Source organism: Aspergillus japonicus (assembly GCF_003184785.1).
Source record: "Aspergillus japonicus CBS 114.51 unplaced genomic scaffold BO86scaffold_107, whole genome shotgun sequence".
Lineage (NCBI taxonomy): Eukaryota > Fungi > Ascomycota > Eurotiomycetes > Eurotiales > Aspergillaceae > Aspergillus > Aspergillus japonicus.
Genome location: NW_020291744.1, coordinates 1 through 26,472, shown reverse-complemented (window position 1 = coordinate 26,472; position 26,472 = coordinate 1). Strand labels below are relative to the sequence as shown.

Sequence of the window (26,472 nt, the reverse complement as noted above, 5' to 3'; positions counted from 1 at the left end):
GTTGGGGATAGTATTGATCTCCGAATCCGTTCCAAAACCGTATGGAAGCTATTATTCCGGTCGAATCAGATCCAAGTATTTTTCCAAGCTCTCGCCCATCACATTGATGAAGGGCCACTGTGTATTCTTCCGAAACAGACGAGCCCACAACTGTATGACTGCCAAGCCAAGACTGGTAGGGTCAAGACCCGGAAAAGTCTCGTCTTTATCTAGGTCCAGGGAATCATAAGCCTCTTGGACAATGCAGCGTGTCCAATGCAGTATGCGACTCTCGTTACCTATTTGCGTTGGATGTCAGTATACATGATGTAGAAGGTAATCCTGGGTCATAATTGGGCTCGTACCGCTTAGACTTTGCGTGCCGCCAGTTTCCGCCAGCGACAGCAGCCATTTGCTGAGCAAGACCGCGCATTCGAGACTAGCGATTGAATGACGAACGCTCCAGAAGAAAGCTTGACTGCGGGCCACGTGGTCAATGCCCAGTCGTACTGGCACGCTCAAGGCGTGTGCCGCATAGATGAGCGCAGGTGTCAATTGATAGCTTCGACTAGGGCGAGGCGACCGATGTAGCGCAGCAGCTATACGATATGGATCTCGCGTTTCGAGCTGACGATAAGCTCCTAGGTTCAGCGACAAGCGGACGTACGCTAGACCTAGAAATGAGCTGGATGTGAAGGGAATGGGACCGTTCTCGTTATGAGGGTCGAGGCTCGATTCGGGTGCTTGTTGCCACACTGATGTCCAGGTTCGTAGAGCTCTCCTGTGACGAGATTCGCGGTCAGTAAACTTGAACTGAGCTTTCAGGCCCTTCCATGACATCTACAATACAGATCCTGAACGTACTCAAGTTTGTTCAATTCCTCTGTTGGGAGAGAAAATGAATGGTCACCATTTGGTATGGAGAGCTCGCTCACGAGATGTATGCGTTGGAGAAGACCGTGAAGAAGGATGTAGTTGCCGAGGGGCGCGGGAATCGGCTCCAGAGGCACTGGATGTCGTGCGGGTTGCAGCAACAAGGCAAGTGCGTCCTGGAAGAACAGCTGCTGGGAGCCAACTTCCTTCTGCGCAGCTTCCCATTCGTGAGCCGTCGCTGCGTTCCATTCTTTGGTAGAACACGGAAGGCGCAAGTGAACCTCACTGCTGCGCAGTACCGGGTAGATGTTATAGGCTATGCTATGGATATGGACAAAGCAGAAGGAGATAAAGCGAGTGCGTCGGATGGATTCCTCCTCAGCCCACTCGTGCCATTGCAAAGGGCCGTGTCTTGGAGCAGCGATGATGTTCTCCGCCATACCAAATTCCCGAAGACATCGAACAAGCAGATTCTGCAGTCCAAAAGCCTCCTGAACGAGCTCTGCCTTCTCCCATGTGGAGTACCCCATGAGGGCTAGCAAAGTGCGGATGGTTTCGAGTTGCCTCCACGCGCTCATTCCCGTAGCAAACTCGGCAGGTGGGAGAGGGGATGCCTGGCTCGGCAGTGCAGGATCGCGAATGTGGTCCAGAGGGATCTGAACAATAGTGTTATATGGCATTCCATGCGGCTCTTTCGAGAGCCTGCAGAGCACAATCTCCTTGGAGGCATGAAAGAGCCGTTCCGCATTGCGGTGTTCGAACCGGTACTGGGCGCCGAGAGTCATGAAAGCAAGCACGAGCTCCGGCGCACGGTCATTAATCCGGAACGTCGGAGCATGCATGAAAGGTAGATGTGTGTGGAAGCCGTCAAAGAACGACGTCAGATATCTGGTCAGTGTATGGCGTGATGGCAAGACGAAGTCTGGTATCAGGTAGCGAAACTCCTCCAGCGCAGCAGCCAAGCGCCGTCTCTGCTCCTCTGTTACCTTCAACGAGGAACTGCTCCTGGCATTCTGCGGTGGCTCTGAGAAGTCACGTCAGTGACACAGCGCGTACCTGCCCTCGAATGGATGACATACCATAATCGTGAACCGAGCCAAGGCTCTGATCTTCGGGTGGCACCGATGGAAGCCATGATCGGAAGGGCGAATCTCCCCGAGAGGACCTCTCCGGAATACTCCGACGCGGCGCATCTTGTTGAATTGTATGGTTTCGGTCAATGTCTGGAACAGCAGTTGCTGGCACTGCATTGTGCATTTGAGGCACTTCTCCAAAAGCAGGGACCCATTCGGATGGCAGTCCAATGGAGTCGAGGAAATGGGTGAAGTCTTGGAAGTGGTTCAATTCTTCCGGAAGGTATGGCATAGGTTGGGCTAGTTCTCGATTAATATCAGGCTCCATAAAGCTGTTTCTCTGGACGGCGAATGCTTACCTGGAGCTGGAGTGTGTCGGTAATTCCCAGGAAGCAAGAGCTGAGCCGCCTCGAGAACCTCCGCATCGTGACCAAGCACGCCGCTGTGCGGCGGTATACTTGGAGGCGCGTGACTCACCGGCTCAAGCACGGGCGCTCGATCTGGCGTGATATATGACTCCCGTGGTGGTGGTGGTTGCTGTTGTGGTGGCGGCGGTGGTGGAGGTCCGGTCCATTGTTCCACATCTGGCGGGACTGAGAGAGGTGCGTCCGGGCGCGATGTCGGCGGCGGGACGATGAACCCTGGCGGTGCTGCAGCTGCAGCTGCAGCTGGAACTGGAACTGAAACTGGTGCTGGGGGTGCTGGGGGTGCTGGGGGTACTGGCGCGGGCTCGGATGGTCGCGGGTGAGGTTGTGGTTCTATACTCTCCGTCTCAGGCTGTGAATTGGGCGATACCAAGCCATTGCCAGGATGCGCAATGTTGGTGTGTCGTTTGAGCAAATCCCGGCGAGTGAAGGCCGCCCCACAAAAGCAGATATACGGTTTTTCTTTGGTATCTGCAAGCGGATAGGATTGGGGTTAGCCATTATGCAACATCTGACGCTAAGATATGTCGCATTGTCGCAATTGCAATCGCAATTGCCATTGAGGCAGGCAGGGGGGGAAGAGCACGAAGCAGCGACATACGAGTGCGAACGTGGCGCTCCAAATGCTCGGTACGGCGGAAGCTGCGACCACAATGGACGCAGACCCGAGATTTGGCAGCAGCAGACGAGCGACGGTTGCCCCGGACAGGCTGTGAGGGAGGCTGAGACTGCATCAAGACATTTGGAGGCGCAAATTGGATGTGAGGTGTACGGAGTATGAGATAACCAGAAGCTAAGCTCTCCAATTGGCAAAGGGTAAATTGGAGAAGCACGAGGCAGCAGGCAGGGCGGGCAGCGAAAAAGATGGAGGGGAAGGAGTGAGAGAATCGCAAAAAGAGGAGAAAATCCAACCACAAGAGGCAAAGCGACCGACTCCAACGATTGCCGAACCCGCCGCCGCGCGCTGCTTCCCCCAACGCCACTTTCGTCTCCACCGCGCAGTCGGCGATAAGACTCGACAGGGAAGAAGACTCCAACTGCCCTCCCATTCGATCTACCAGTACGGAGTACCATCTATAAAGATGATGTCAGGGTGATATCGAGGGGACGAGGGGACCATAAACAAATCGCTGCCTAGCATATTGTTGCTCACCCCTCACCCCTCCCACACTCTCTGAACTGCGCCGTCGCTAATCACTGCAATCCACCATGACGCGAACATATACCTTCCCAGGAGTCGCCGTCATCACCGGAGCCGGCGGAACCGGTACAGACTCAATCCCACCCCCCTCCATCCCAACTCCCCAACTAACCCCTCAAACCCCCACAGGCATCGGCGCAGCAGTCGCCAAGAGCTTCGCCGCCGCGGGCTGCGACCGCATCGCCATCACGGACCTGAACCCGAGCTCGCTGAACGACACCAGAGATGCCATCCTAGCCACATCCCCGCACGTCCGCCTCCTCCACAGAGCGGGCGACATCGCCGACGAGGGGTTCGTGGACTCGTTCATCGCCGCCGTGGTGTCGGAGTTCGGCCGCCTCGACTACGCGGTCAACTGCGCCGGGGTGCTGGGCGACGCGCTGCGCTCGACCGAGACCTCGACCGAGGTCTTCGACCGCATCACCAACATCAACTACCGCGGCTCGTGGCTGTGTTCGCGCGCGGAGCTCAGACAGATGGTTCGGCAGGATCCCCTGCCCAGCGAGGATCTGGCGGGGTGCGAGGGCCCGCGCGGGGCGGTGGTCAATATCGCGAGTCAGCTGGGGATCGTGGGACGGCCGGGGGCGCGTAAGTCTTCCCTCTCTTTGAAGAAAATCGTGGGTACGTACAGCGAACGCTAATCAATATACCTTGGGTGCTTGCAGCGGCGTACTGTGCCTCCAAAGCTGCCATCATCGCGATGACCCGTTCCGACGCCATTGACTATGCGCGGGAGGGGATCCGGGTCAACTGCGTGTGTCCGGGCGTGATTGAGACTCCCATGACCACGTACAGCGAGGAAGTCCGTGAACGACTCCGGCCTGCGGTGGACATCGCGCCCATGAAGCGGATGGGCAAGCCCGAGGAGGTGGCTGATGCAGTGCTCTTCCTCTGCTCGACCTTTGCGTCCTTCGTTCAGGGACATGCTCTGGTGGTGGATGGAGGGTATATTATCAACTAAGGCCATGAAAGCTACAAGCTACGCCCAATAATGATTAATGAACTGGTTTCCCACTCGTGGTGGACGGCAGTAATACGATGAATTGAGGTCATGAAATGTATGTCCAATGATGACTTGATGAATATGTACTTGGATTTTATCTTTCCTTTTCGAGAATGTATCAACATCACCTCTCCTCCCCTTAACTCTTCCAATCGAAATGCTGCTCCCAGGCATGCCCCACACGAAGCACCTTAGCCTCCTGCCACAGCCCGCCGACAATCTGCATCCCCACCGGCAATTGAACCTCAGCGTTATCCCTAGCAGCCGCACGACCCACTGGAATCGACATAGCAGGATGGCCCGTGACATCGAAGATCGCCGTATTGATCGTGAGGCCCATACTAGGCCGGAGCGCCTCAACCGGCAGGGCGCGGGGGGAGCCATGGCGAGGGGCGACAATGGGCGTCGTCGGCATTACCACGACATCATACACCCCGAAGACCTCCTCGTAGCGGTCCCGCAGCCGTCGACCAATATTGACTGTCTTGCCGTAGAGATCGGGGAACTGGGAGGCGAGATACAGGCCGTTGATGATCACGTTCTTAGTGCTGGGGAACGCGCGCTGGAAGCCCTCGGGCGTCCAGGGGAGCCGCGCGCGCTCCAGCTCGGTCAGGTGCAGGCCGCGCCGGCCGTGCGCCTGGCCCAGCAGCGTCAGCGAGCCCGAGATCCGCTGCTGGATGGTCCAGATGGCCGGGCCGTGGTAGTGGTCCGGCACGGACACTTCCTCGACGACCGCGCCCAGCTCCGCGAACTTCTGAACGGCGTCCATCACGGCCCGCTGGACCGCGGGGTCGACGGTGGCGTGCTCGAAGCCTTCCTTCAGGTATCCCACGCGGACGCCGTCGAGTCGCCCCCCGGTTTCGTCTGTCTGTAGCGCTGCCGCGTACGTGGTCGAGCCGGGCTGCGGGCTGCCTAGGCATCGGTCGTCGATTCCGTCATAGCCGCTGATTGCGTCCAGACAAAAGGCGACATCCAGCGTGCTTCGAGCAATAGGACCGGCGTGGTCGTTGATCGCGTCTCCGCTGGCGATGCCGGTGTACGGAACAAGGCCGTATGTCGGTTTCAGTCCCACACCTGTTATCCAGATCAGCATACATGACAAAGAAGCTCAGGAACCTATCAAAATGCACGTACAGCCACAGAAAGACGAGGGCACACGAATACTGCCTCCCTGGTCCCCACCGATAGTGATATCAACCAGGCCGGCTGCAACCAGCGCCGCACCGCCCGAGGTACTACCACCCGCCGAGTAGCCCTCAGCAAAGGGGTTCTCGACGATCCCCTGCGCACTCGTGTACGACGAGGTCGAGTGACAATGATTCTCGCAGGTCGACGTCCCATGGATATCAGCCCCCGCAGCCAGAGCTCGGGTTACCACCGTGGCGTCTGTGACGGGGGTCCAGGAGGGGATGATATCGCTTCCAAGCAGCTGGGGCACGCCTGCGACCGCAATCGTGTCTTTCAGACTGATGGTCTTGCCGGCCAAGAGTCCTCCATCGGGGCTGCCTTTAATCAAAAACTTATGCGCCCATGCCTGGCCGAAGACCTGCTCTTCGGGGGAGGGTCGTCGAACGTTCTGTCGAGGGTATCGGTCGAGATCGGGGACGGGCTGGTAATCCGCAATGTTGGAGACTGTTTCTGCGCAGTCGTGCACGGCAGCCAGGAGCGTGTGGAAGTCGTCCTCCTCCTCTGGACTGACGGAAAGACCGAGTCTCTGGAGAAGCTGGTTCGCATCTTCCTTCTTGACTGGGTTATCACTGTTTGGTCTGTTTAGCAAGCGAAGTGTGGCGGTAGATGGTGGTTCGGTGATGTACGTACGGCGAGATGGAGGTGAATAGAACCGACATGGTGAGAAATGATTTCAACAACCTTTTTTGCAAGCAACACAGTCCAACGACAACTGATCAGAGCACCTCTTTACCCCTGCAGTCACGTTAAACGAGGAATATAATCCATTCGAGGCGGGGGTATCTGTGCAAGAAGCAGAAGATTGCTCCAACTGCCAAGCCACAGGGCCTTATCGCGGTTGGGGTAAGAGGACTCCAACCACTGCAGGATGCTGATAGACAATTGGCGCGAAACTGATCATTGTCGGCGAAAGCTTGACCCAACGATGACTTTCTCGTAGCTTGTACTGTACAGTAAGTACTAAAGTAGATGTGACATGTGTTCCTGTCGAGACATTCTGGGCCGGTCCGACCGTTGCTCACATGCTTCGGAAATCCATCTGTTGCGGAAGCTAAAGCTGAAGAGGCGTCAGACCTGATTTACCCAAACTGTTTGATCAGCTCAACCCCTTGAACATGCATACCAGCACTGATTCACAATGCTGCTATAACAGTACATTGATATCAAGCTCTACCCCAATTCCCTATCAATCACCTTGCATAATCGATACAGCAGGGATGTTACTTACTCCAATTTGATAACACTACTCCAACGGAGGAGATAGTGACCCGTTTGTTATCGCAACGTCCACCATTAGGTATGAGTGAAGCCATCAATCACTACCGGATCGGACAGGGCTATCGACAAGGATGATCAATTATTGCAAGACAAACCATGCCAGCCCTGCAGCTTCATGCAGCTTGATCCCGCACTCTTCATACCAGTATAAGAATGATCGACCCCCCGCATTGGAAGGGGCGTTCCCCCCTTGTCCTTGTTCACATCAGTTGAAATTCAACCATGATGATGACAAACGAGGCCAAAGACATTAAGATCTCACCAGCGATGCCTGGCGAAGACATTGCTGTCGCAGACAGCGAGCACATTAAGTCCAATAATGATGGGCTTGAAGAAGTCTTTCAACAAAGCGAAGGCCAAGTGGACTTCCGGACCGTGAGCTGGATACGGGCATCAGCCATCTTTCTGAAGAGTTCGTTACCCCTAAGCGAGAACAAACATCCATCAACATCCCTCACTAACCAATGGCTACCACGCAGTGCTCTTCGCGACCGGCATCCTCTCGATTCCCTCGGTCATGTACGACCTTGGCGCCCTCCCTGGGGCCCTCAACGTGCTCGGCTGGTGTGGTCTTAACACGTACGGCGCCCTCGTGCTGGGTGATTTCCGAGAACGCTACCCACAATGCCACACGGTTGCCGACATGGCGCAGCTGATGGGGGGTCCGATCTTCCGAGAAGTGGTCGGGTTCTTGTTCGTCATGACCTACGTGATCACAGCAGCCTCCGGGGTGATCGGGGTGTCGGCGGCCTTCAACGCGCTGTCGCTGCACTCGCTGTGCACTGTGTGGTTCTCGGTGATCGCCACCAGCATCATCGCTCTCTGCGCCAGTGTGCGGAAGTTCTCCCACATCGGGTGGTTGACCTGGGTTGGATTTTTCAGTATCCTCGCCGCAGTGTTCATCATCGTGTAGGTCCTTCCCTTTACTGTTGTCTTCCGACCGACATCTATTTATGCCACAACATCACTAACACACCCGAAAAAAAGCATTGGAGTGACCACCCTCGACCGCCCGTCAGCGGCCCCGCAAGAAGGCCCCTTCGACCTGGGCTACCACCTAGTCGGCCACCCGACCTTCGCCGCCGGCATAACGGCCTCATCGACCATCTTCGTCTCCTCATCGGCGACCTCGGCCTTCCTCCCCGTCATCGCGGAGATGCGCCCGCCCACCGCCCGGGCCTACAGGAAAGCCGTTGCTCTGTGCATGAGCTTCGTCACCGCCAGCTACCTGACCTTCAGCCTGGTGCTGTATCACTACTGCGGGAAATGGGTCGCCTCGCCGGCGCTGGGCAGCGCGGGTCCCGTCCTCAAGCGGGTGGCGTATGGCATCGCTCTTCCGGGTTTGCTGGTCAGCGGGGCGCTGTACGTCCACGTCGCGGCCAAGTATCTCTTTGTCCGGGTGCTACGCGGCTCTCCGCAGCGGAGACGGCATCTCCAGGCGAACACTCCTGTGCACTGGGGTACGTGGTTAGCGTGTGTCGTGGGCATGGCGGCCATAGCGTGGGTGCTGGCTAGTGCCATCCCGGTGTTCACGTATGTGTTGGCATTGGTCGGAGCGTTGGGGTTCGCGCCGTTGGCAATCAGTTTGCCCGGGATCTGTTGGTTGTATGTGAATGTTTATCATGGTCGAGCGGATCGGGGCGAGAAGCAGGAGCAATCGTGGTACAAGCGGTGGACGAGGGTGGTGTTGGTTGCAGTCCATGTTGGATTGGTGCTATTGGGACTGTTCATGATGACCGGGGGAACATATGGTGTTGTGATACAGATTCAGGAGGCGTATAGAGATGGAAGCGTGGATGGAGTGTTTTCATGCGCGGATAATAGTGGGACGGTGTCCTGAGCGTCTGTAATAGGTGTAAATCAGAGAATGTTCGGTCGCGGCTTTTGATCTCGCATGCATATGCTCAGTATTGGATACCGTGTATCTAACCTGGTAAGCCATAAACCGTGGAATATTGCATAGAAACACAATGGTTTGAAATGTCTCAAGCATCAGCGTCCATGTAGAAAGATATTCTCTCATTCCCACTGCATTAAAAATAGCTACAAAGAACGACGGCGCAACGCTGCATCAAGAAACTTCATACACGGTCATGAAAACGAAACCTTGTCCGATTACCCCCACAATTGACAGAAAACCGCCGGATTTGCATGTCTTGATTTTGAATCCTCATAACTTGGCACGTCGACGCCGTCGAATTGAGATGGACGGTGGTGCTATTGGTCTGCTTGCACTGGGTATCGCTCGAAAACACAACCGAACAGTTGGAGCCATTGGCGATTTGCACGATGTATCCCAATGCACCGCCGTTGAGAATAGCATCGTGACATGGCAGACTGGTGTTTCCAGAGAAGTATGTGGTCTGGCCGGTGCATCGTTTGTTTTGATATAGTGAGATCTGCCAGGCAGTGGTCGAATTGATTGTGGATCCTTTGAGAGATGGGAACGCGTAGGTGATATGGCAGAGGAAGCTGATTATGGTTGACCAGATTGCAAGCATTTCCTTCATTTCAGAGTCTGGGTTGTATACCCGGGGATTGTCGAAGATAGGGGATGTGGGGGGAGCTTATGGAGTTGAAGGGTGTTTTGCGTATGCAACGCTGCGGTGGATTCGAGGGGGGTGGATAGATGCTGGAAGGAAGGTAGCGCACGTCGGAGGGTGCAGCAATGTAGGTATTTCTCGCCGTGGCTATGCCGAGTGTTCGAGCAGCCTTGACTAATGGGGCAGCGATGGGTTTATGGCTCTTGTAATAGGTAGGTAAATGTGGTTCGAGGTTCATGTGATCGAAAAGCAAATGGGGCAAGGGGCGGGGTTAGTTGACCTCCTTACAATCGGAGGTGAGTAATTTTGGAAGGAACATGTGCGTCATGATGTCACCTGCTCCAGGAATATCTGCACACTTAATACTGTGATAGATACTACCTGTACCTACTTTCCCTTGCTCTTCGCTTTCATTCCAATGAACCAATGACTGGCATGGGCTAAATCTGCAGGTATTGCAGGATGTCTTGGTCGATATTGTCGACAGCAGTCTGGTATATGCCATCAACTGGCTGGGGGCCTAGACCAGCTGCACCATCAATCCCGAATGCCAGATCAACAGATGTGGCTGGGTCAACAGTGGGCTGTCCCGTTGGACCAAGGTCGTGAAAATCAACCACCTCGGAGTATCTATGGTTCATGTCAGTCGGTCCTAAGGTACGCCGCATATAACCTTTGAGCATACATCATGATCTTCCACTCATCGATGGAATGGACGGCCTCCTGGAATGACCAGTCAAACATCGTCTCTGCGACCGGTTCATCGTTAGGGTCGTGATAAACAGCTAGGTATGGATGTTCTAAAGCTTCTTCGGCGGATATGCGTTTGTCGGGATCGATCACGAGCATTTTGGAGAGCAAATCAACGGCTATCCACACCTCATTAGATCTCAGGTCCCCTGAATTTATCTACTAGTGTACTCACCTTGCGCATCGGCTCCGGGAAACAGGGATGCCCACACAGGAGGTTTGCGTTTGCCCAGTGACTGGACGATCTGCAAAGTCTGGCGGATGTTAGAGCTTGAGCCAAACCTTGATCAGTAGACTAGCTTACTGTCTTCGTGCTGATCCTCTGGATCACTTCATCCGGTGGGCTTCCCAACGCTTCCGTGATCAGGAAGAACTGGTTGATGTGGTCCTTGCCAGGGAATAAGGGCTTTCCACGCAGCATCTCAGCAACAATGCAGCCTGCACTCCAGATGTCGACCTGCTTGCCGTATCTCTGCCAAGTCAACATAATCTCCGGTGCTCTGTAGTATCTTGTGGACACATAGCCCGTCATCTGGGGTTCTTGCACTCGAGCTAGACCGAAGTCACAGATCTTCAAGTCGCAGTTCTCGTTAATCAGGAGATTACTGGGCTTGAGATCCCGGTGGATGACTCCGGCCGAATGAATGTATTTTAACCCCCGCTAGTTCTTATTAGCATGAGTAAGATGCAGCACAATCCGGGGATGTTTACCAGAAGCTGATACGTGAAGTACTGTACAAACTTGCCATCGAGGGGCTTGGAAGTGAGGAGTCGATTTAGATCGGTCCCCAGAAGCTCTGTGACAAGGTACCTGATTGTCCCTGTCAGTATCTCCACTCTGATCTGATGCCACGTGGTGATGTGAGTTTTTGGGGTCCCACTTACACATCCTCGGACGGGGAGATGAAGATATCACTCAGGCCAATGAGCTTGTGTGGCACGTTAGCATGCGGAAGCAAAGAAGGGGGACTTAACAGGTACGGAACACCAGCATACATTTTCATGACGTAAATGCTTGAGCAGCTTGACTTCCCGATACGTACGCTTAGCGATCGTGGGGTTCGAGAAGGGCTTCATCATCTTCTTGATGGCCACTGGTTGGCGGGCGATGAGATCGTTTGCGGAGCTGCGAGGTTTATTTTTGGGTCAGCCTATGTGCCCCATTCGTTTTCTTCTTACCAGAAGGATACTATAGGAATGTTTAGGAAAAGGGAAGCCAATACCAGACGAGCCCAAAGGCCCCAAGTCCGACCGGTTGAAGGTCCGCATATCTAAAGAAATCAAAAGTTTAGCTTTGCGGGGGGGGAGGTTCGTCCAACTACTAGGTACTACTACCAGGTTTCTAGAAAAACACCGGCGGGGATTCTTGCCTGTTTGTGGTTTCGAAGGTGGTTCCCAGGATCTGCGAGCGAATGAACTCGGCCATGACCGTGGGTTTGGTAGATCCGATCGGGGTATGTAGTATGTGTACTGCAGTAGTACTGTACGGATGGAAACGACAATGATAGGGATGATGACGATAATGAGATTTGAGGATGGATGGATACTGGAATACTGAGGTTGTTGATGATGATGCAAATACAGCGCAATGAACGCAGAATAGTGTCAGTGGCGAGGTTCAAGGGGGAAGAGGTTTTATCGTCAGGGCAGTTGTATGACAGCTTGCCAAAGGTGCATCTCGATCGGCCGCTAGTGTTAAGGGAGTGCCTCGGCCTGTGCAGTCACGTCTGTGGCGCTCGCGAGGGGCTGCTTAGACGCTTCCGGACTCTTCCATTGGCGCTCCAGGCTGGAAAAAGAAGTGGTGGAAACAAAGATGAGATTTGATCAGCGATTGGCGGGATGAGTTACCAGCCAGCCAGCAAGGATGCAGGAAGGTGTTTTGTGGTGTTGTACGAATAAAGTCGGATGTTGGAGGAAGGGGAGGAAATGAGGAGAGAGAGAGAGAGGGAGGGAGGATGGAGGATGGAGGGGGTGAATGAATTAGTAGATACAGTACTGTGGTAGTAAGCATCAGCAGTTCCCTCTCCCCAATAATTGAGTACTGTAACTAGACTACTCCGTAAACAGTCGAGAGTGCGACCCATGGTCTCATCTCCGTCTTTCTCCACCCCACCCGGTAGCCCGGGGGTATCTCCAGCACCTTAAGAATTATGGATCTCTCAGGGGCGCATTACTCGTTGGAAGTATTTTCCTATTTTCCTACATCATTCTTGAGGATGAACTGACCCAGTGCATGCAGCGATTTGAGGGGCAGATATGTACAGTACAGACATACAGATACATACCAAGTACAGACGGTACATACTCGACAGCTCGCATCGAGCGTTCCAGAACATGGGCCCCTGGTCGACAACAATCAAGGCAAAGGAGAGTTGGAAGTGTCGAGAAGAGCAGAGAAACCGGACTGTGCCTGTCAATCGCAGTTTAGCCGCGGGAGAAATACTCGAAATACTCCCCACGAGCCAATAGCCGTGCTGCTGCAGATGTGCTCTGACATCATCGATGGATCAGCCTGGTTTAAGGTGGTGTTGATCTTTGCCTTTATTGTCACATTCACAATCTATGGACTTGAAGACTAATGACTTCGGTCGTATCCTCGGTGTAGGGAGTAGAGAAGTGAGACCTATGCAATGAGATAGACCCTCTCCTGCAAGGCTGGTAATTATCCCATCGGCTATGGAATTCTAATCTCAATCATCGTACAGGTCAAGAAGTGACACCGACATCCGTCGGGGAGTCGCCTTCAACCCCTTCTCTCCTGCTTGGTCCTTACCGCGGCTCCCTCCTAGCTCCTCATCCATCAACATAAGATCTTCCATCGCGGTGTACATATCTGGATCCGGCGAAGTCGACATCTCACTGACTCGAGCCGCATCGTGTTCTTTGACTCCTCCGCTAGCATAGGCTTGGTAGGCGCGGATGCCTTCGGGGCGGGGATCCGCTTTCGGTTCCACCGGGACATTCAGCTCCGCCGCCGCCGCCGCTGCGTAGCTCGTCTCCAGGTTTACTTGACAACCTTTACACGAACATGAGTGTTGAGACGAGCAAATTGACCGATACTTGTGTCCGCATTCCCATCTCTTGTTGCAGACGCTTTCGCACACAACTCGCGAGTGTGGGAAGCTATGGCATTTCAGGCTGCATAAATGGTCGCAGTCGAGCTTCTCGCCGCACTTTTTATAGCATCCTCCATTTATGTAGTCCCACTCGGAGGGGCCTGAGTGAAGACCAAGAACCGTTAGCAACGAATTGATCTCAAGTTAGGAGGAGGAACCCACTTTTCATGAACGTCCTCTCTTTATGCTTCACGCAGGTCAGGGGCAGCTCCACCCCAACTCGCTGGGGCTTCATGATGGACACAACACGGCTCCACAAGTCGCTATTGACCGCAGCAAAATTTGCATTTCCGAAAATATAGAATCCGCATCTGGCACGCGACAAGGCAACGCAGACACGGTTCTCGATGGACAAGAACCCGATATTGTCACCACCGCTACGGACCATGGAGAGAATGACAATCTCGTTCTCCTCACCTTGATAGGAATCCACAGTGACGACCTTCAGGTACAGGCCTTGAAGGTAAGGATGTCTTTTCATAAGGCTCAGCAGATGCTTTCTCTGTCCATTGTAGAATGTCAAAATGGTGATCTCGTGGACAGGCACACCGTTCTGTATCAAATAAACAAAGAACCCCACGATCATCTGTGCTTCGGTCTCATTGAATTTTGATGCAAAGCTGTCTCGAGTCTCCGGCCAGTTATGAGTGAAGAAGTAAGACTGGCGGTCCCCCATACCAACCACTTTGGGGCGTTGAAGCACCGATCTATGGTCCTCGAGGGTGCCGTAGATGGGCTCTAGCAATTGCCGTACCTCAGGGGGCATTCGTCTCTGCCATCGCAAGGTGACGTACTCCATGTTGTTATTCACTAGCCGTTCGAACATCGAAATATCGAGGTAGAAGGGATCCCCTTCCAGGTCTTGCACAGTGCAATTTCCTCGCAGTTGCTGATGATCGCCGACGAGTATCAGGTGCTGAAGAGAATCGAAACATGCAGCCGCGATTGGGGCTTCAATTGCTTCAGCAGCCTCCTCAATCAGCACGATCCTGGGTTTGAGACTCGAAACGAGACCCCTGTACTTGCTCAAGCCGGTAGCAGTCATGCCGATGACTTTTGCGCTTCGAAGGATTGCATGATCTAGCTCCCACCGACCAGCTTGTATCCACTTGCAATTCTTCTGGTACTTTGAAGCGAGCTCACGGAGCCGTTTGGTGATTTTATCTTTGAGCAGCTGCCGCATTGAGTCGTATATGTGTCCTCGTGCTTCTGGCTTGACCTTCCACAAATCCGCGAACTTGGTATGGTTCGATGGTAACGCACTGGGGTAAGAATGGCTCCGCCCACACATACTGTCAAGAATGTAGAGAAAGCGGCCTTTCAGGTACTCAAAACCGTCATCTTCGAGCCCTTGCTCCGCTTCAAGCTCCTTCAACTGTTCGTATTCGAGGTCAATCTCATCTTCTTCGAACCCGAAATTGTCCTCTGCATATTTCACCTGGAAAGGCACTGCTTCTTCCCCTAGCCAAGTGACTAGAGGATCGATGTTGCCTTCTTTGTCCGAACTAATCCAGTCCTCTGATCCCTTTGTTAGCGAGCTTAGCTGGGTCTCAGTAAGCACGCCGTACTGGACGAAGAACTCCGACGATAGCGGCACACCCGCGCGTTCGGCCCCGAATGGCTCTAAGAGCTCGGCTATCTCTTTGGTAAGCCTTCTGTAGTCGAGATTGGCTGCTGTCCCGACACCGCCACTGACTACAGCCATCTCATTTGCTCGAATAGCGAAGAGAGTGCGCAGTTTAACGCCGGGATCCGAGCTGCGCGCGCCCAGACGGATATACTTCTCCTCAAACAGCGAGACCAGCCTGAGCAGCTGATCTAAGGCATGATTTGTCTGAGAGGCAAGGATTATAGGCGGCTCATTGGGTTTCATGTTGGAGAGTAAGATCTTCAACGCAAGAACCGACACATATGTTTTGCCAGTCCCCGGGGGACCTTGGACAATGGACAGTCGTTTGGTCAGCATGTTATGGAGGGCTTCCCATTGGGTTGCATCACGATCCCCGATTGGCACCGATGGCCATCCTGCAAGCAGGTCAATTCGACTGTCTTCCTCGCAGTTCGCGAGAATTGCCTGGAGATCAACGCGAGGGCTGCATTTCACATATTCGGGTGGCTCGATCTGAGGGTCAAGTCGGCATATGTGGTTAGATAGAGGGAAACTGCATATCATAGTTAAATACCGGACATGAGACGAAAGAATACAAGGTTACTTACCTTTCCTGGTCAATCTTCTGCAAAGCTGTCATCGTGTGTCTAACCGACTCAAAGTACCCATCCTTTGCCTCGACCATAAGCCACTCTTTCTGGGGGTCGAACTCGATATCCTCAGGCTTCGCGAAGAAGATGTCTATCTGCGGAGGCTTCATCTTCACACTCTCCAGCGCCCTGCTCGCCACCACAGCGACGACACATTGCGTCCGAAAGACATCGTCTGCGGGGGAGAGCGCGAGAAGGGATCCAGTGATCAGACGCTTTGAGTACTCCCAAGCGATATTCTTCCCGGCTCGATGTGTTGAGAACTGAATCCGAAATCCCAGTCCCTTCGGGGAGCAAGTGACGCCGATAATGTAAACCTGAACGGTCGTAGACGTAAGCCAGGCTCCAGAAACCCAGACACGCAGCGCTGGCTCACGGGATCAGACATACCTTCTCGTAGATCGATGCGACTTTGTTCTCCATCATGCCCGGATGTTCGCGCACATGTGCTACGGCATCCCGCAGCGGAGCAACGGCATCCTCTCGCAGCAGCTCATAGTGGGCTTTGAGATACGCGTGCTCCGACTCCCACGGACCGAAGATGTTGTTTGGGGCGAGGTCCACGAAGTTCGCGTCGTCTTCCTCCTCCGCGATGCCCATGATCTCCGCTGAAGAAGGCAGCTCTGGGCGGTTCAGCCATGTCTCCGAGTTTTCGGGTCTGGAAGGGAAGAGATAGTTTCTGATCTCGGCACAGGCATGGTTCTTCTTTTCTGAAGGAACCTCTGTCGGCTCGGGGAGCTTGCTTGTGTGCAAGAAAAGCCCTCGTTTCTGTTTCTTGTGCTTCATTTTGTGGGTTGTTTGTCGAAAGAGGGGATGACTTAGGGAAGACTCGTGTCGACTGGCTCTGTTGAGGGTGGTAACAAAGAGGGTGCTAGCAATTGGGTGTTAGGCCTCCGGACAATCTGAGGGTAATAGGTTGGCTTGGTTGGCAGGTTCAAGATCATAAGTCTGTGTTCTGCTGGGAATAGTTCTGGGCTTTGTCAAGGAAGTGATTCTGTAGTGAGAGAAATGACTGATAGTGTACTTTTCCAGAATAGCAAGGAAACAGTTTTATGGTGTGTGTTGCGTAGTTCTTAACAACCAAAACAATTGCGTTCTAGGGAGAGAACAAGGACTTCTGACCCATGTAGTTCGTGTGCAAGCCTAAGAGAAAAAGCTAAGCTGCCCTCAATTTGAGCCGGTGCAATCTTAACTGAAGAATTTCCGTTCACTGTAAAGCCAGAAGCAAGCAAGAAAATGATTCTGGCTTCCAGAGGTGCAGTTTCTCAGTAACTTGTTCAGTAAAAGAGTCTAGCCTGATTCACACTAATGGAATCCAAATAGTCTTTGCCCTACAGCTCTATGATTTCCTTCACTTTCTTTTCTTATATGGGGAGCAATTTTCACTTTAAGGTGGTTGTAATCACCACACCTAGGCATAATTTACATATTTCCCAAGCAGTTTGTTTGTCTTTCACACAAAGCATTGACTGAACAGCTCTTAAGCTCTGACTAATCGATTTAGACAAACTGCAGCCCTGGTTAGCCAGTCACACCAAAAGGATAGCTAGATCGTTGTTCGTTTGTAGAAACAACAATGCCGGCAAACAGATAGCCCCAACAAAGATCTAGGCCTTGGGTGTATGGAGGCATAAAAGCGTGCCACATGGCATTGCTTTGCAAGTCGGGCCACAGCAATTTTCTCAGACAAATGTCTCATCCCCCTAACTCCACAGAGATAAGCAGGACATAAAGAAGCTGCTGCCAGCAAACAACCACAACTTTCATCATGGATCCATCGTCGAAGTATACCCTGTCGAAAAGTGTTAATCCGGGGAAAGATTCCGCTAACCGTATTCGGCACGCCTTCGCAGCCTCCATACTCAGGCACCAACTAGGCGGTCAGCCATGCTCGCCCCGGGGGGAAAGGTACAGCCATGAGCCATCACCAACCGATCGCAATCTTCAGCCTATATCGCAGCACTTTATATTTGGGGGCGTCAATGGAGGTGCTGATACAATTCGATCTATAATACCGAGAAATGTGCTCTTGAAGACCATTATATACCTGCAACATTCACCGAAACTAGAACAGTACAATGCGCGCATGGCATGCGACTCCAATAACCCCGATTCATTGACCTCTTATTGAAGCCCCCACCCTACGCCCCGACAAGGGTTCTAGCAACCCCAGCCGTGCATACATCCTATACTACTGGCAAATACACACTCGCGCTGCCGCTCACTCTCTTTTCTTCACGTATAGCTATAATCTCCGGCTTCCAGTAGCAAAATGGCCTCCCTCGCAGAAGATGACGACGATCGCGATCTTGCCGGTAAGGACCTCCCCCCCACCTCCCATGATTTCTTCCAGCAGCATTTGACCAACACATTCCCGCGGCAATAGGCTCCCAAGACGGCAGCTCCGACAATGAGATGGACGATACGCTCCGAGACGCAGACGACGGGGTGAACGACAACGAACCGGACGCCGACGCCGAAGACGCCGACCCCGATGCGGAAAGCCAGTCCAACGTGTCCGAGAGCGCGGGGATCGCGACGCAACAGAATCAGGACGTGGAGATGACGTCGCCGGGGGCTGCGAACGTCGCGTCTCCGGTCTCGGTATACCACCCGCCGGTGCGACCGGAGTGCCTCACGGCCTCGACGTTCGACATCGTGCCCACGACGGCGGCCCCGCACAGCACCTCGATCAACGCGGTCACGGCCACGGCGGATATGCGATGGGTGTTCAGCGGGGGCTCGGACGGATACGTGCGGAAGTTCAACTGGGTGGACTCGATCAACAGCAAGCTGATGCTCACGGTCGCGCAGCGGCACCCGTTCGTGGACAGCGTGATCAAGGCCGGCGTGCTGATGACCTACTGGGAGAACATGGACGGGAACACGATCTCGCCGGTCTACTCGCTCGCGAGCCACAGCGAGGGGTTGTGGCTGCTGTCCGGTCAGGAGTCGGGCAACATCCGCCTGCAGTCCGTCCGCCACGAGGAGGGCAAGGAGATCGCTCTCCTGCAGCAGCACACCTCGGCAGTCTCGGTGCTGACCCTGACCTCCGACGAGAAGTCCCTGCTGTCGGGCAGCTGGGACAAGCGGATCTTCGACTGGGATCTGAACACCGGGCAGACGCGCCGCGCGTTCGGGGCGAGCGCCGGGCAGGTTTCCGCGATCGAGATGCGCCCGGAGTCCAGCCTCCCTGTGCCGAAGGATGTCGTCGAGCCGCCGCAGCCGAACGGCACGTACTCGTCGAACTACCAAGCGGCAGCGGGGGAGAATAGCTTCGGATTCATGGACACCTCCAACGACCAAGGCGACAGTGGTGCTGGCCCGGACCCGCAGGCGGGCTCGCCAGCGGACTCGCTCTTTGGCGGCGCCGACTCTCTGTTCGGCGACGGCGACGGGCCCGGCGGAGACGAGGCGGGCGGATCAGGCAACGCATTCGGCATTGACGAAGATGACGAGTTTGGCAAAGCACTCACGAACGGAGTGCCTCCGGAGGCCGATGCCCCCGGCGAGCCGGAGACGAGCCACAACGAGGCGGCAGAAGCAGCACAACCACCACCATCACCACCACCCCCAGCGCCCGCAGATGCCGTTACCGCGCCCCCCGACCCGAACGCCATGGACCAGGCGCCGGATACGACCGAACCAGCCCAGCCCGACGGCGCTCCCCCGCCCGTCGTCAACGGCCTGCCCCACGCGGAGGAGATCGAACCGACCGCGCAGAGCACTGCCTTCAGCGAACCGGCACAGCCCGAACACACGCCCAGCAACGACAACACCTTCCTGGGGGCGTCGATGGACGGCACGATCCGCATCTGGGATCGACGGCAGCCCGACCCGGTGGCGCGGATCATCCCGCGCAGTGCTCCTCCATGGTGTATGAACGCGTGCTGGTCCCCGGACGGGAACTACATCTACGCGGGCCGGCGGAATGGGACGGTGGAGGAGTACAGTCTCCACAAGGGGCTGCGGGATCCGGAGCGGACGTTCAAGTTCCCTCATGGGAGTGGGCCGGTGACGGCGCTGAGGGCGATGCCCAATGGCCGGCATATTGTCTGGTAGGTTTGGTCGGTTGATGTGCAGACTGGTTACGCTGACTGATATGGTGTAGTGCATCGCATGATATTCTTCGACTTTACGACCTGAAGCATGAGCAGGTGACTCGACACTCGACGGTGCCGTTCCTCATCATCCCGGGGCATCGGACGGGCACGGTGTCGCAGCTGTATATCGACCAGGCGTGTCGGTTTATGGTGTCGACGAGTGGGAACCGGGGATGGGAGGGGAATACGACGGAGGTGTTGTTGGGGTATGAGATTGGGGTGCCTCGGTGATGGATTGGGGATGTGGAGAGGTGTCTTCACGAGAGAGAAGAGTGATTGCTTGGGGTGTGCGCAGTAGCTGGTCCCAGCTGCATACTAGGTACCATTTAACAACGTCACCCTATATTACTTACAGACCATAGAAATGGCAAATGGACGACCACAACAGTGCCTACCATCTTGCCTTTGGAACTACACTTCATTCCCAAACCCATTGCTAGAATACAGTGTTAATCTATAGCATCAACTCCTCACAACACACATTACACCCACACTGAATATAAACCCCATAACCCCAAGTTCATGAATCATAACCATCACAAGAGAAACAAACCTCGCACATAAACTCCACCCAGAACAAACTCACTCATAAAACCCCTCAAACCCAACCCCGGGACAAACCCCCTCCACCCCACGCCTCCACGCCCCATACAACTCATTCCTCTCCCACCGAGCCCTCCCATCCTCCTCCGTCCCAAAAACCACATACCCAGGCCCAGTATCCCCCCAAGTATCCTCAGCAACCCCCCGAACCAACCCCCCAAACCCCCCATCCCGAACCTCCCGCCGCATCACATGCCCCCGCGCCTCCACCTGCCCCACGCTCCCCACCCGATTGACAGTGACCAGATACGCCCCGTCCCCGGGCAAGACCCGCTCCCGATCCGGGCGCAACGGCACCGCCATCCAGGCGGGATTATTGTACGAGTCGGGCCGGGCAGGATCGTGTTTGCCGGGGAGCGGGTGCGAGAGCAGCACGGCGTCGAGGTTGGTGACATCGGTGACGAGGCCCGGGGTCTGGAGGTAGAGGACGCTGTCGTAGTTGACGAATTGCATTTGGCCGTGGCGGAGGAGTTGGGTGTCTGTTGTTTGTGTGCCTGGTGGGGAGGAGGTGTCGATGGGGAGGAGCCAGATGCTGTTGGCGAGGGCGGCGGTGCGGAGGTGGGTTAGCGCTTGGGTTATGGTTGAGTGCTTGCTGGGGCTGGTGCTGGGGGGGTGGGAGGGTGGGGATGGGCCCGGGGCGTAGAGCTGGTCCCATTCGCGCGGGTACATGAAGAGTCGGTCTTGGATGCGGGTGCGGTTCGTTGGGTCTGTTGCTGCGGTTAGGCTGTGGAAGAAGAGGATCGCGCTGCAGATGTGGCTTGGGTCTGGGCGGGTGAGGAGCTGGAGGTAGGCGTAGGTGCCCTGAGAGGCGGGAATGGGGTCTTGGGTGATCGGTTTTTGTTGAGTTGGTGGGGTGTTGAGGAGGAGGGACTGGTCCTCGTTGAGAGGGGATAGCTCCGGCGCGCGGATGGCGTGTTGGATGTTGCGGACGGATTGTTGTTGGAGGACGTAGCCGGATAGGAAGAGGAGGAAGGTGAAGGTGCAGATGATGCCGGAGGAGATGATCACCGAGACGGTGGAGGAGGTGAGAAGGACCATTGCGATTGCGATTGCGATTGCAATTGCGATATCAACCACATGGGCTGGAGCGGAGGTATGTACAGTATGAAGTATGTGTACCTATGCTTGTTGATAATGCTAATGCGGGGGAGGAATGGTAGCGTTTGCACTGGAATGTGTATGCAGTCAAGAAAAGATAGAGTTATAATTAACCTTCCACCAGGCACATCCCTTTTCCCACTAAGTAGTAGGAGTACCCATAATCATTGCCTCATCGTCGATAGAATCATCGGCGCATAATATAAACACCGAGTTAGCTCATGTTTCAGAGGAAGAGTGATTTCGTTGTCCGCGCGACAATCGATAAGAAAGAAGGCTTGGCAAGGGAGCTCGTGCCAAGAACCAACTCCGAACATCCTCAACTTTCCACTTCCCTTCCTCTCCTCTCCTCTTCCCTGACGTCCCCCGCACTCTTTCCCTTTCCCTCTCCCTCTCCCTTCCCCTCATCTTGACTTCTCCAGAATCAAAAAGATGACTCACCGCGCCGACGCATCCTCCTTCCTCGACAACCGAGGCTACACCGGCCCGCTGATCCGCGGCGTCAACCCGGCGACGCTCTTCGAGAAGGCGGTCCGCGACCGCATCACCGACTCCTACTACTGGAAGGAGCAATGCTTCGGCCTGAACGCGGCCACCCTGTGCGACCGCGCCGTGGATCTCACCTGCATTGGCGGTGTGTACGGCGTGGCCGAGAAGCCCACCCCGTTCCTGTGCCTCGCCTTCAAGCTGCTCCAGCTCAACCCGGACCGCGACATCATCCTCGAGTATCTGAACTTCACCGATCCAGAAACAGAAGATCCCCCGACCTACAACAACCCCAACAGGAATAACGGCGGGAATCACGATGGGGGTGATGATGATGATGGAAGCGACGCGGTCGTCAAGGCGCGGGGCGACTTCAAGTACCTCCGCGCGCTGGCGGCGTTCTACGTGCGGCTGACCTTCCCCGCGGCGGACGTCTACAAGACCCTCGAGCCGCTGCTGCTGGATTACCGGAAGCTGAAGCGCCGGGTGCGCGACTCGTTCACCCTGACGTATGTGGATCAGTTTGTCGATGAGCTGTTGACCAAGGATCGTGTCTGTGGTACGAGTCTGTGGAAGTTGCCGCCGCGGCAGCAGTTGGAGGATTTGGAATTGTTGGACGAGCGGGTGAGTCCGCTGCAGGCGGAGTTGGAGGAGATGGAGAGGAGTGATGATGAGGACGACAAAGAGGAGGGTGAGGAGAAGGATGATTGAGGGAGGTCCTCTCTGATTGCTGTCATCGATGGATGCGCACGAAGGAAAGACTTTACACGCCTGGCTAGCTCTTGCAAGCTAAGTCGGCTGGCAGCCACGTGCGACTCGTATAGGTCACCAAATGGGTGCTCCGCGTTTAAGGAATCCTGGCAAAGCTAGCCTGTGGCCCAGGTGCATATCCTGTGTCAGTGGGCAGGAGATCGGTATCGACCCTACCCTAAGGCCTGGCCGTGAGGATCCGAGGGGTGAAACGCATCGCAAAGCCCTACGATCTACGCAACTGGGAGAAGCGCAAGTCAGAGCACTCGTTGGTCTTCGAGTCGACTACTCTGCTTCAATCAGCCAGCAGGGAGGCCTAATCTCAGCACCAAGTTCAGCCTTGCAACCAGGGAAGATACAAATTAATGGGCATTCAGAGATACCCAATTCTTAGTCTCACCTATATCCCAAGCTAAACAAAGAGAACCACCAACCAATACATACACAAAGGCCACCCAGCTTGACCACCAAATAGCTACGAGAACACTCTAAAACCCCTGCTGCCGATGCCACTTGTCCTGCCACCCCTTGAACCACGGACTATCCTCCAGAGTCGCCACCTCCCATCCCCTAGGAACCAGACCACTCTCCTCCTGCTCTTGGGCCCATTTCTCCAAGTTCGGCAGAACCACATGCTCTACATGCCACGTCCCCTTGTACTCCATCAGATTCTTCTTCCCGTGTTTCAGGACCGTCGCCGCGAGCGCGGGCACCCCCGGCTCGTCGCGGAACTCGGTGACGGGGGTGAACAGCGCCTTGAAGTTGAAGACCACGGCCGCCGACAGCGGCAGCCGCCGCAGCGTCTGCCAGTCGACGCGGAGGTTGCAGTCCTCCAATTTCAGGGTTGGGTCTTGGGACAGCCGCAATGCCTCGTGCGGATCGCCCTGCGGCATGTACAGGGGCTCGCCCACCTCCAGCCCCCAGGATCCGCGCTGGATCGGCTTATCGGCGGGCATCTTGGTGAAGAACCTACACCAAAAGTCAACATTAGCGATCTTCAAGCCCATATCCCCGCCGAGGCAACCAAAGAGAAACCCACCGATCCATCGAAAACCGCATCTTCTCCTTATAATCCGGAATCGTCGCATGGATCTCATGCAGCTGCATGCCGATCTTCTTGCCGACATTCCAGCCCAACGAGGAGCAGACGACGCCGGCCCGCAGGAAGTAGTAGCCGGTGGTCTCGTCGCGCAGCATGATGCCGAAATCCTCGGGGATGTGGTCGATGAGCACCTCGAGCGGGGGGCGGGCGGTGACGTCCTCGGCGACGCCGAGGATGCGGTTGTGGAGGATGCGGCGGTCCTCGAGGGCGAAATACTGCGGGTAGCGCGCGCACACGAACTGCAGCACCATCTCCATCAGCTCCTTGCAGGCCAGCTCGGCGCCCGGCAGCGCGCCCAGCACGCCGCTGCCGTGCTGCGCGTACAGGGCGCGGCGCTGCGCGATCCGCGCGCGGTACGTGCTCTCGAGCTCGATCCACCAGTCGGGTTCCATCTTCGTGAGCGCTGCGCCCCGTATCACCGGAGGGTTAGCGTTCATCCGCTCGTTCAACGGGAGGGACATACACATGGTCTGGTGGTACGCCCAGCGGAACGGCCGATAGGGCCGGGGCCGGGCCCGGTCGATGTCGAACTCCGGGTACGGCTGCGGCAGGGGCACGCCGCTGAGGGTCGCGTAGTCCGGGAAGTCGCCGAGGGCCTTGAGCTCGGCGACCGAGAAGCCCGTCGGGGTGTAGCGCCTGTCCGGGCTCGTTCGGTAGTCGGCCGTCATGGGCAGCATGTGCTGCTTGATTTCGGCCTCGTCGATGGGTTGGTAGGGGACGGCGAGAGGGAGCGCGGCCAGGGCCTGGCGGCGCGGCGGCGGCAGGGCGTCCACGTAGGACGGTCCCTCGCTGGAGGCGGCATGTTTCTCGTTCGACGCCGGCGAGGGTTGTCGTGTGCTGCTCCGGGCTGACCGTGTGGAGCTGCGCAGTCTATCCACCACAAGATACACCCCCGAGAGAGCGACCATGAAGAGGCCGAGCAGCCATAGATCGCTCTGGTCAAACATTGTTTCCACAGCTCAACCCCTTTGCCTCATCGGTAGTATTGTTTCAATAAATCCGGAGCTAGATTCTACCAGCGTTGTGTATCGCTACCTGCTATGTCGTAGAATAAACAAGGTAGACAGGGTAGACAGACAGTAAACCTCATCCCGGACGCACCGACAATATAAAGGTGCATCAACCATGGAGACAGAACACGCCCACTCCCGACCTCATATCACAGCCGAAGGGGGGGGGAAGGGGACATGTATGTATGTAACGAGCGACTCGTTTCGATCTACCGTTTTCGGTCAGACCGGGTAGTGAGTGGTGATCAGCGTGCAAAGGGCGTTTTACTGTGTTGGGTGCGCGAACGCAGAGATGATAAGGCGCGGGGGGGAGGCAGCACGGGCATGCATGACATCTTGGTCTGGTCTGGGTTGAGGTGCCCAGTGGATGTACAGTGGATGGTCGAGACAGGGCATGCAACCTGCGATGATTGGACTGTGGGAGGTGGCCATGAGATGATTTGCTGGTTGAGCTTTATCTTACAAGGTAGGTTATCTCTCTCCCTTTTACTGGATGTCTGGTCCAGTCTAGCATGTTACTGGAGGGGGATCAGACTGCTTATCAGCTCGACCTAGCGGTAGCTTCACCGCGAGACCGCAGCTCTATGCAGTGACTATACAGCCCTTGCACCACAGCCCAACGCACTTTTCACCTATCGAGCTCTCTCTCTCTCTCTCTCTCTCCATCCAGACAAGATAGGCAAGTACAGCAACCTCACACTCTTCTTCACCTCCCCTTCCATCGACCGAGTAACCCAGCATGGCCTTGCAGACAGACAGATAGACACCAAACCCGACTCCGCCGTTCTCATAGCGGAATGCGGGGAACCCCAACAAGATAGGCAGGCACCTCCATCCAGTACTAGGTAGTTATCGACCACCGCAGACCGCAAATCAAGCGAGACTCCTAGGATACCGCTTTTCTCAGATTGGCACAGAGTACAGTGCGTACATGGCCCAGGTTGGTGCCGTGCCGTGCCGTGCAGTGTCTGGATCAACTGGACCGAAGAGGAAAAACCGAGTCGTCAGGGCTGCGCCTCCGCATTTCCCGGAAGGGTAAAGCTATCCCGGCTTGAGGGTGGTGGGTGGTCATGTGCTAGGTAGGTTGCTGACTGGTGCGTGCAGCTGGACTGTACCGGACAGGCCACAGCGGATTGCACATTCGGGGCATATACATAAGTATACACTATGTAGCATAGCATAGCAAGGCATAGCAAGGCATAGCATGTTGTGACAATGGGTGGTTGTGAACTTGTGCAGTTAGAGGGAGACGTGGAAGGGTACGATGTATGTCCTGTCCTGTACAGTACAATCCACACGAGAACTAACTCCGTATACCACCATTACCACCACCACCACCACCACCACCACCACTACAACTCAACCCCCAGACACCCAAAACATTAATCTCCACCCCCCAAAGCACAAACAGCAGGAAACCAAATCTACCCCATATAACTCAACTCAACTCCCCAAACCACCACCAATCCCAGCCCCAACCAAACACAAATATTAGCAAGCAAGGCAAGACACGCCCAAACCTCAACAGTCAAACAACCCCGGCTACATATACAAACCAGAAATATTGCTATACCTACCCAAAAGAAAAAAAAAAAAAGTCATCTCGCAAACCACAGAGCGAGGAGCGGATCT

The 26,472-nt window shown here is 55.2% G+C and overlaps 10 protein-coding genes across 10 annotated transcripts; 4 read left to right on the top strand and 6 right to left on the bottom strand.

The window, feature by feature from the left end:
- Positions 1-51: 51 nt before the first annotated feature.
- Positions 52-3,084, bottom strand: BO86DRAFT_423282 (uncharacterized protein; the record flags this gene model as incomplete). Its single annotated transcript, XM_025675393.1, has 6 exons — positions 52-278; positions 345-760; positions 844-1,876; positions 1,932-2,225; positions 2,285-2,821; positions 2,952-3,084. The coding sequence occupies 6 exons, from the start codon at positions 3,082-3,084 to the stop codon at positions 52-54; spliced, it is 2,640 nt and encodes an 879-aa protein (XP_025522182.1).
- A 196-nt stretch (positions 3,085-3,280) lies between these two features.
- BO86DRAFT_413978 (SDR family NAD(P)-dependent oxidoreductase) lies at positions 3,281-4,682 on the top strand. The gene is made up of 3 exons (XM_025674797.1): positions 3,281-3,617; positions 3,681-4,139; positions 4,217-4,682. The coding sequence occupies exons 1-3, from the start codon at positions 3,560-3,562 to the stop codon at positions 4,510-4,512; spliced, it is 813 nt and encodes a 270-aa protein (XP_025522181.1). The 5' UTR covers positions 3,281-3,559; the 3' UTR covers positions 4,513-4,682.
- On the bottom strand, positions 4,522-6,401 carry BO86DRAFT_424945 (putative amidase; the record flags this gene model as incomplete). The annotated part of the gene is made up of 3 exons (XM_025675474.1): positions 4,522-5,628; positions 5,689-6,311; positions 6,373-6,401. 3 exons carry the CDS (start codon positions 6,399-6,401, stop codon positions 4,694-4,696), a joined length of 1,587 nt encoding a protein of 528 aa, XP_025522180.1. The 3' UTR covers positions 4,522-4,693.
- Positions 6,402-7,242: 841 nt separating this feature from the next.
- On the top strand, positions 7,243-8,860 carry BO86DRAFT_413976 (putative neutral amino acid permease; the record flags this gene model as incomplete). Its single annotated transcript, XM_025674796.1, has 3 exons — positions 7,243-7,432; positions 7,500-7,929; positions 8,008-8,860. 3 exons carry the CDS (start codon positions 7,243-7,245, stop codon positions 8,858-8,860), a joined length of 1,473 nt encoding a protein of 490 aa, XP_025522179.1.
- An 822-nt stretch (positions 8,861-9,682) lies between these two features.
- Positions 9,683-11,739, bottom strand: mpkC (mitogen-activated protein kinase mpkC; the record flags this gene model as incomplete). The annotated part of the gene is made up of 9 exons (XM_025675473.1): positions 9,683-10,193; positions 10,249-10,432; positions 10,489-10,567; positions 10,618-10,974; positions 11,025-11,124; positions 11,199-11,242; positions 11,310-11,439; positions 11,537-11,584; positions 11,666-11,739. 9 exons carry the CDS (start codon positions 11,737-11,739, stop codon positions 10,004-10,006), a joined length of 1,206 nt encoding a protein of 401 aa, XP_025522178.1. The 3' UTR covers positions 9,683-10,003.
- A 1,197-nt stretch (positions 11,740-12,936) lies between these two features.
- Positions 12,937-16,474, bottom strand: BO86DRAFT_423277 (putative DEAD box helicase involved in nonsense mediated decay; the record flags this gene model as incomplete). The annotated part of the gene is made up of 6 exons (XM_025675392.1): positions 12,937-12,960; positions 13,202-13,530; positions 13,592-15,591; positions 15,647-16,005; positions 16,079-16,372; positions 16,409-16,474. The coding sequence occupies 6 exons, from the start codon at positions 16,472-16,474 to the stop codon at positions 12,937-12,939; spliced, it is 3,072 nt and encodes a 1,023-aa protein (XP_025522177.1).
- A 1,169-nt stretch (positions 16,475-17,643) lies between these two features.
- Positions 17,644-20,164, top strand: BO86DRAFT_451751 (WD40 repeat domain-containing protein). The gene is made up of 3 exons (XM_025676881.1): positions 17,644-18,003; positions 18,075-19,746; positions 19,800-20,164. Exons 1-3 carry the CDS (start codon positions 17,961-17,963, stop codon positions 20,020-20,022), a joined length of 1,938 nt encoding a protein of 645 aa, XP_025522176.1. The 5' UTR covers positions 17,644-17,960; the 3' UTR covers positions 20,023-20,164.
- A 209-nt stretch (positions 20,165-20,373) lies between these two features.
- Positions 20,374-21,697, bottom strand: BO86DRAFT_451750 (uncharacterized protein; the record flags this gene model as incomplete). Its single annotated transcript, XM_025676880.1, has 1 exon — positions 20,374-21,697. Exon 1 carries the CDS (start codon positions 21,430-21,432, stop codon positions 20,374-20,376), a length of 1,059 nt encoding a protein of 352 aa, XP_025522175.1. The 5' UTR covers positions 21,433-21,697.
- A 141-nt stretch (positions 21,698-21,838) lies between these two features.
- Positions 21,839-22,952, top strand: BO86DRAFT_20011 (PRP38 family protein). Its single transcript, XM_025666744.1, has one exon. It carries the CDS (start codon positions 21,925-21,927, stop codon positions 22,687-22,689), a length of 765 nt encoding a protein of 254 aa, XP_025522174.1. The 5' UTR covers positions 21,839-21,924; the 3' UTR covers positions 22,690-22,952.
- Positions 22,953-23,216: 264 nt separating this feature from the next.
- Positions 23,217-24,801, bottom strand: BO86DRAFT_451748 (heme-dependent oxidative N-demethylase family protein; the record flags this gene model as incomplete). Its single annotated transcript, XM_025676879.1, has 3 exons — positions 24,294-24,801; positions 23,768-24,233; positions 23,217-23,697 (listed from the first exon to the last, which is right to left on the bottom strand). Exons 1-3 carry the CDS (start codon positions 24,775-24,777, stop codon positions 23,217-23,219), a joined length of 1,431 nt encoding a protein of 476 aa, XP_025522173.1. The 5' UTR covers positions 24,778-24,801.
- Between the last annotated feature and the right edge of the window lie 1,671 nt (positions 24,802-26,472).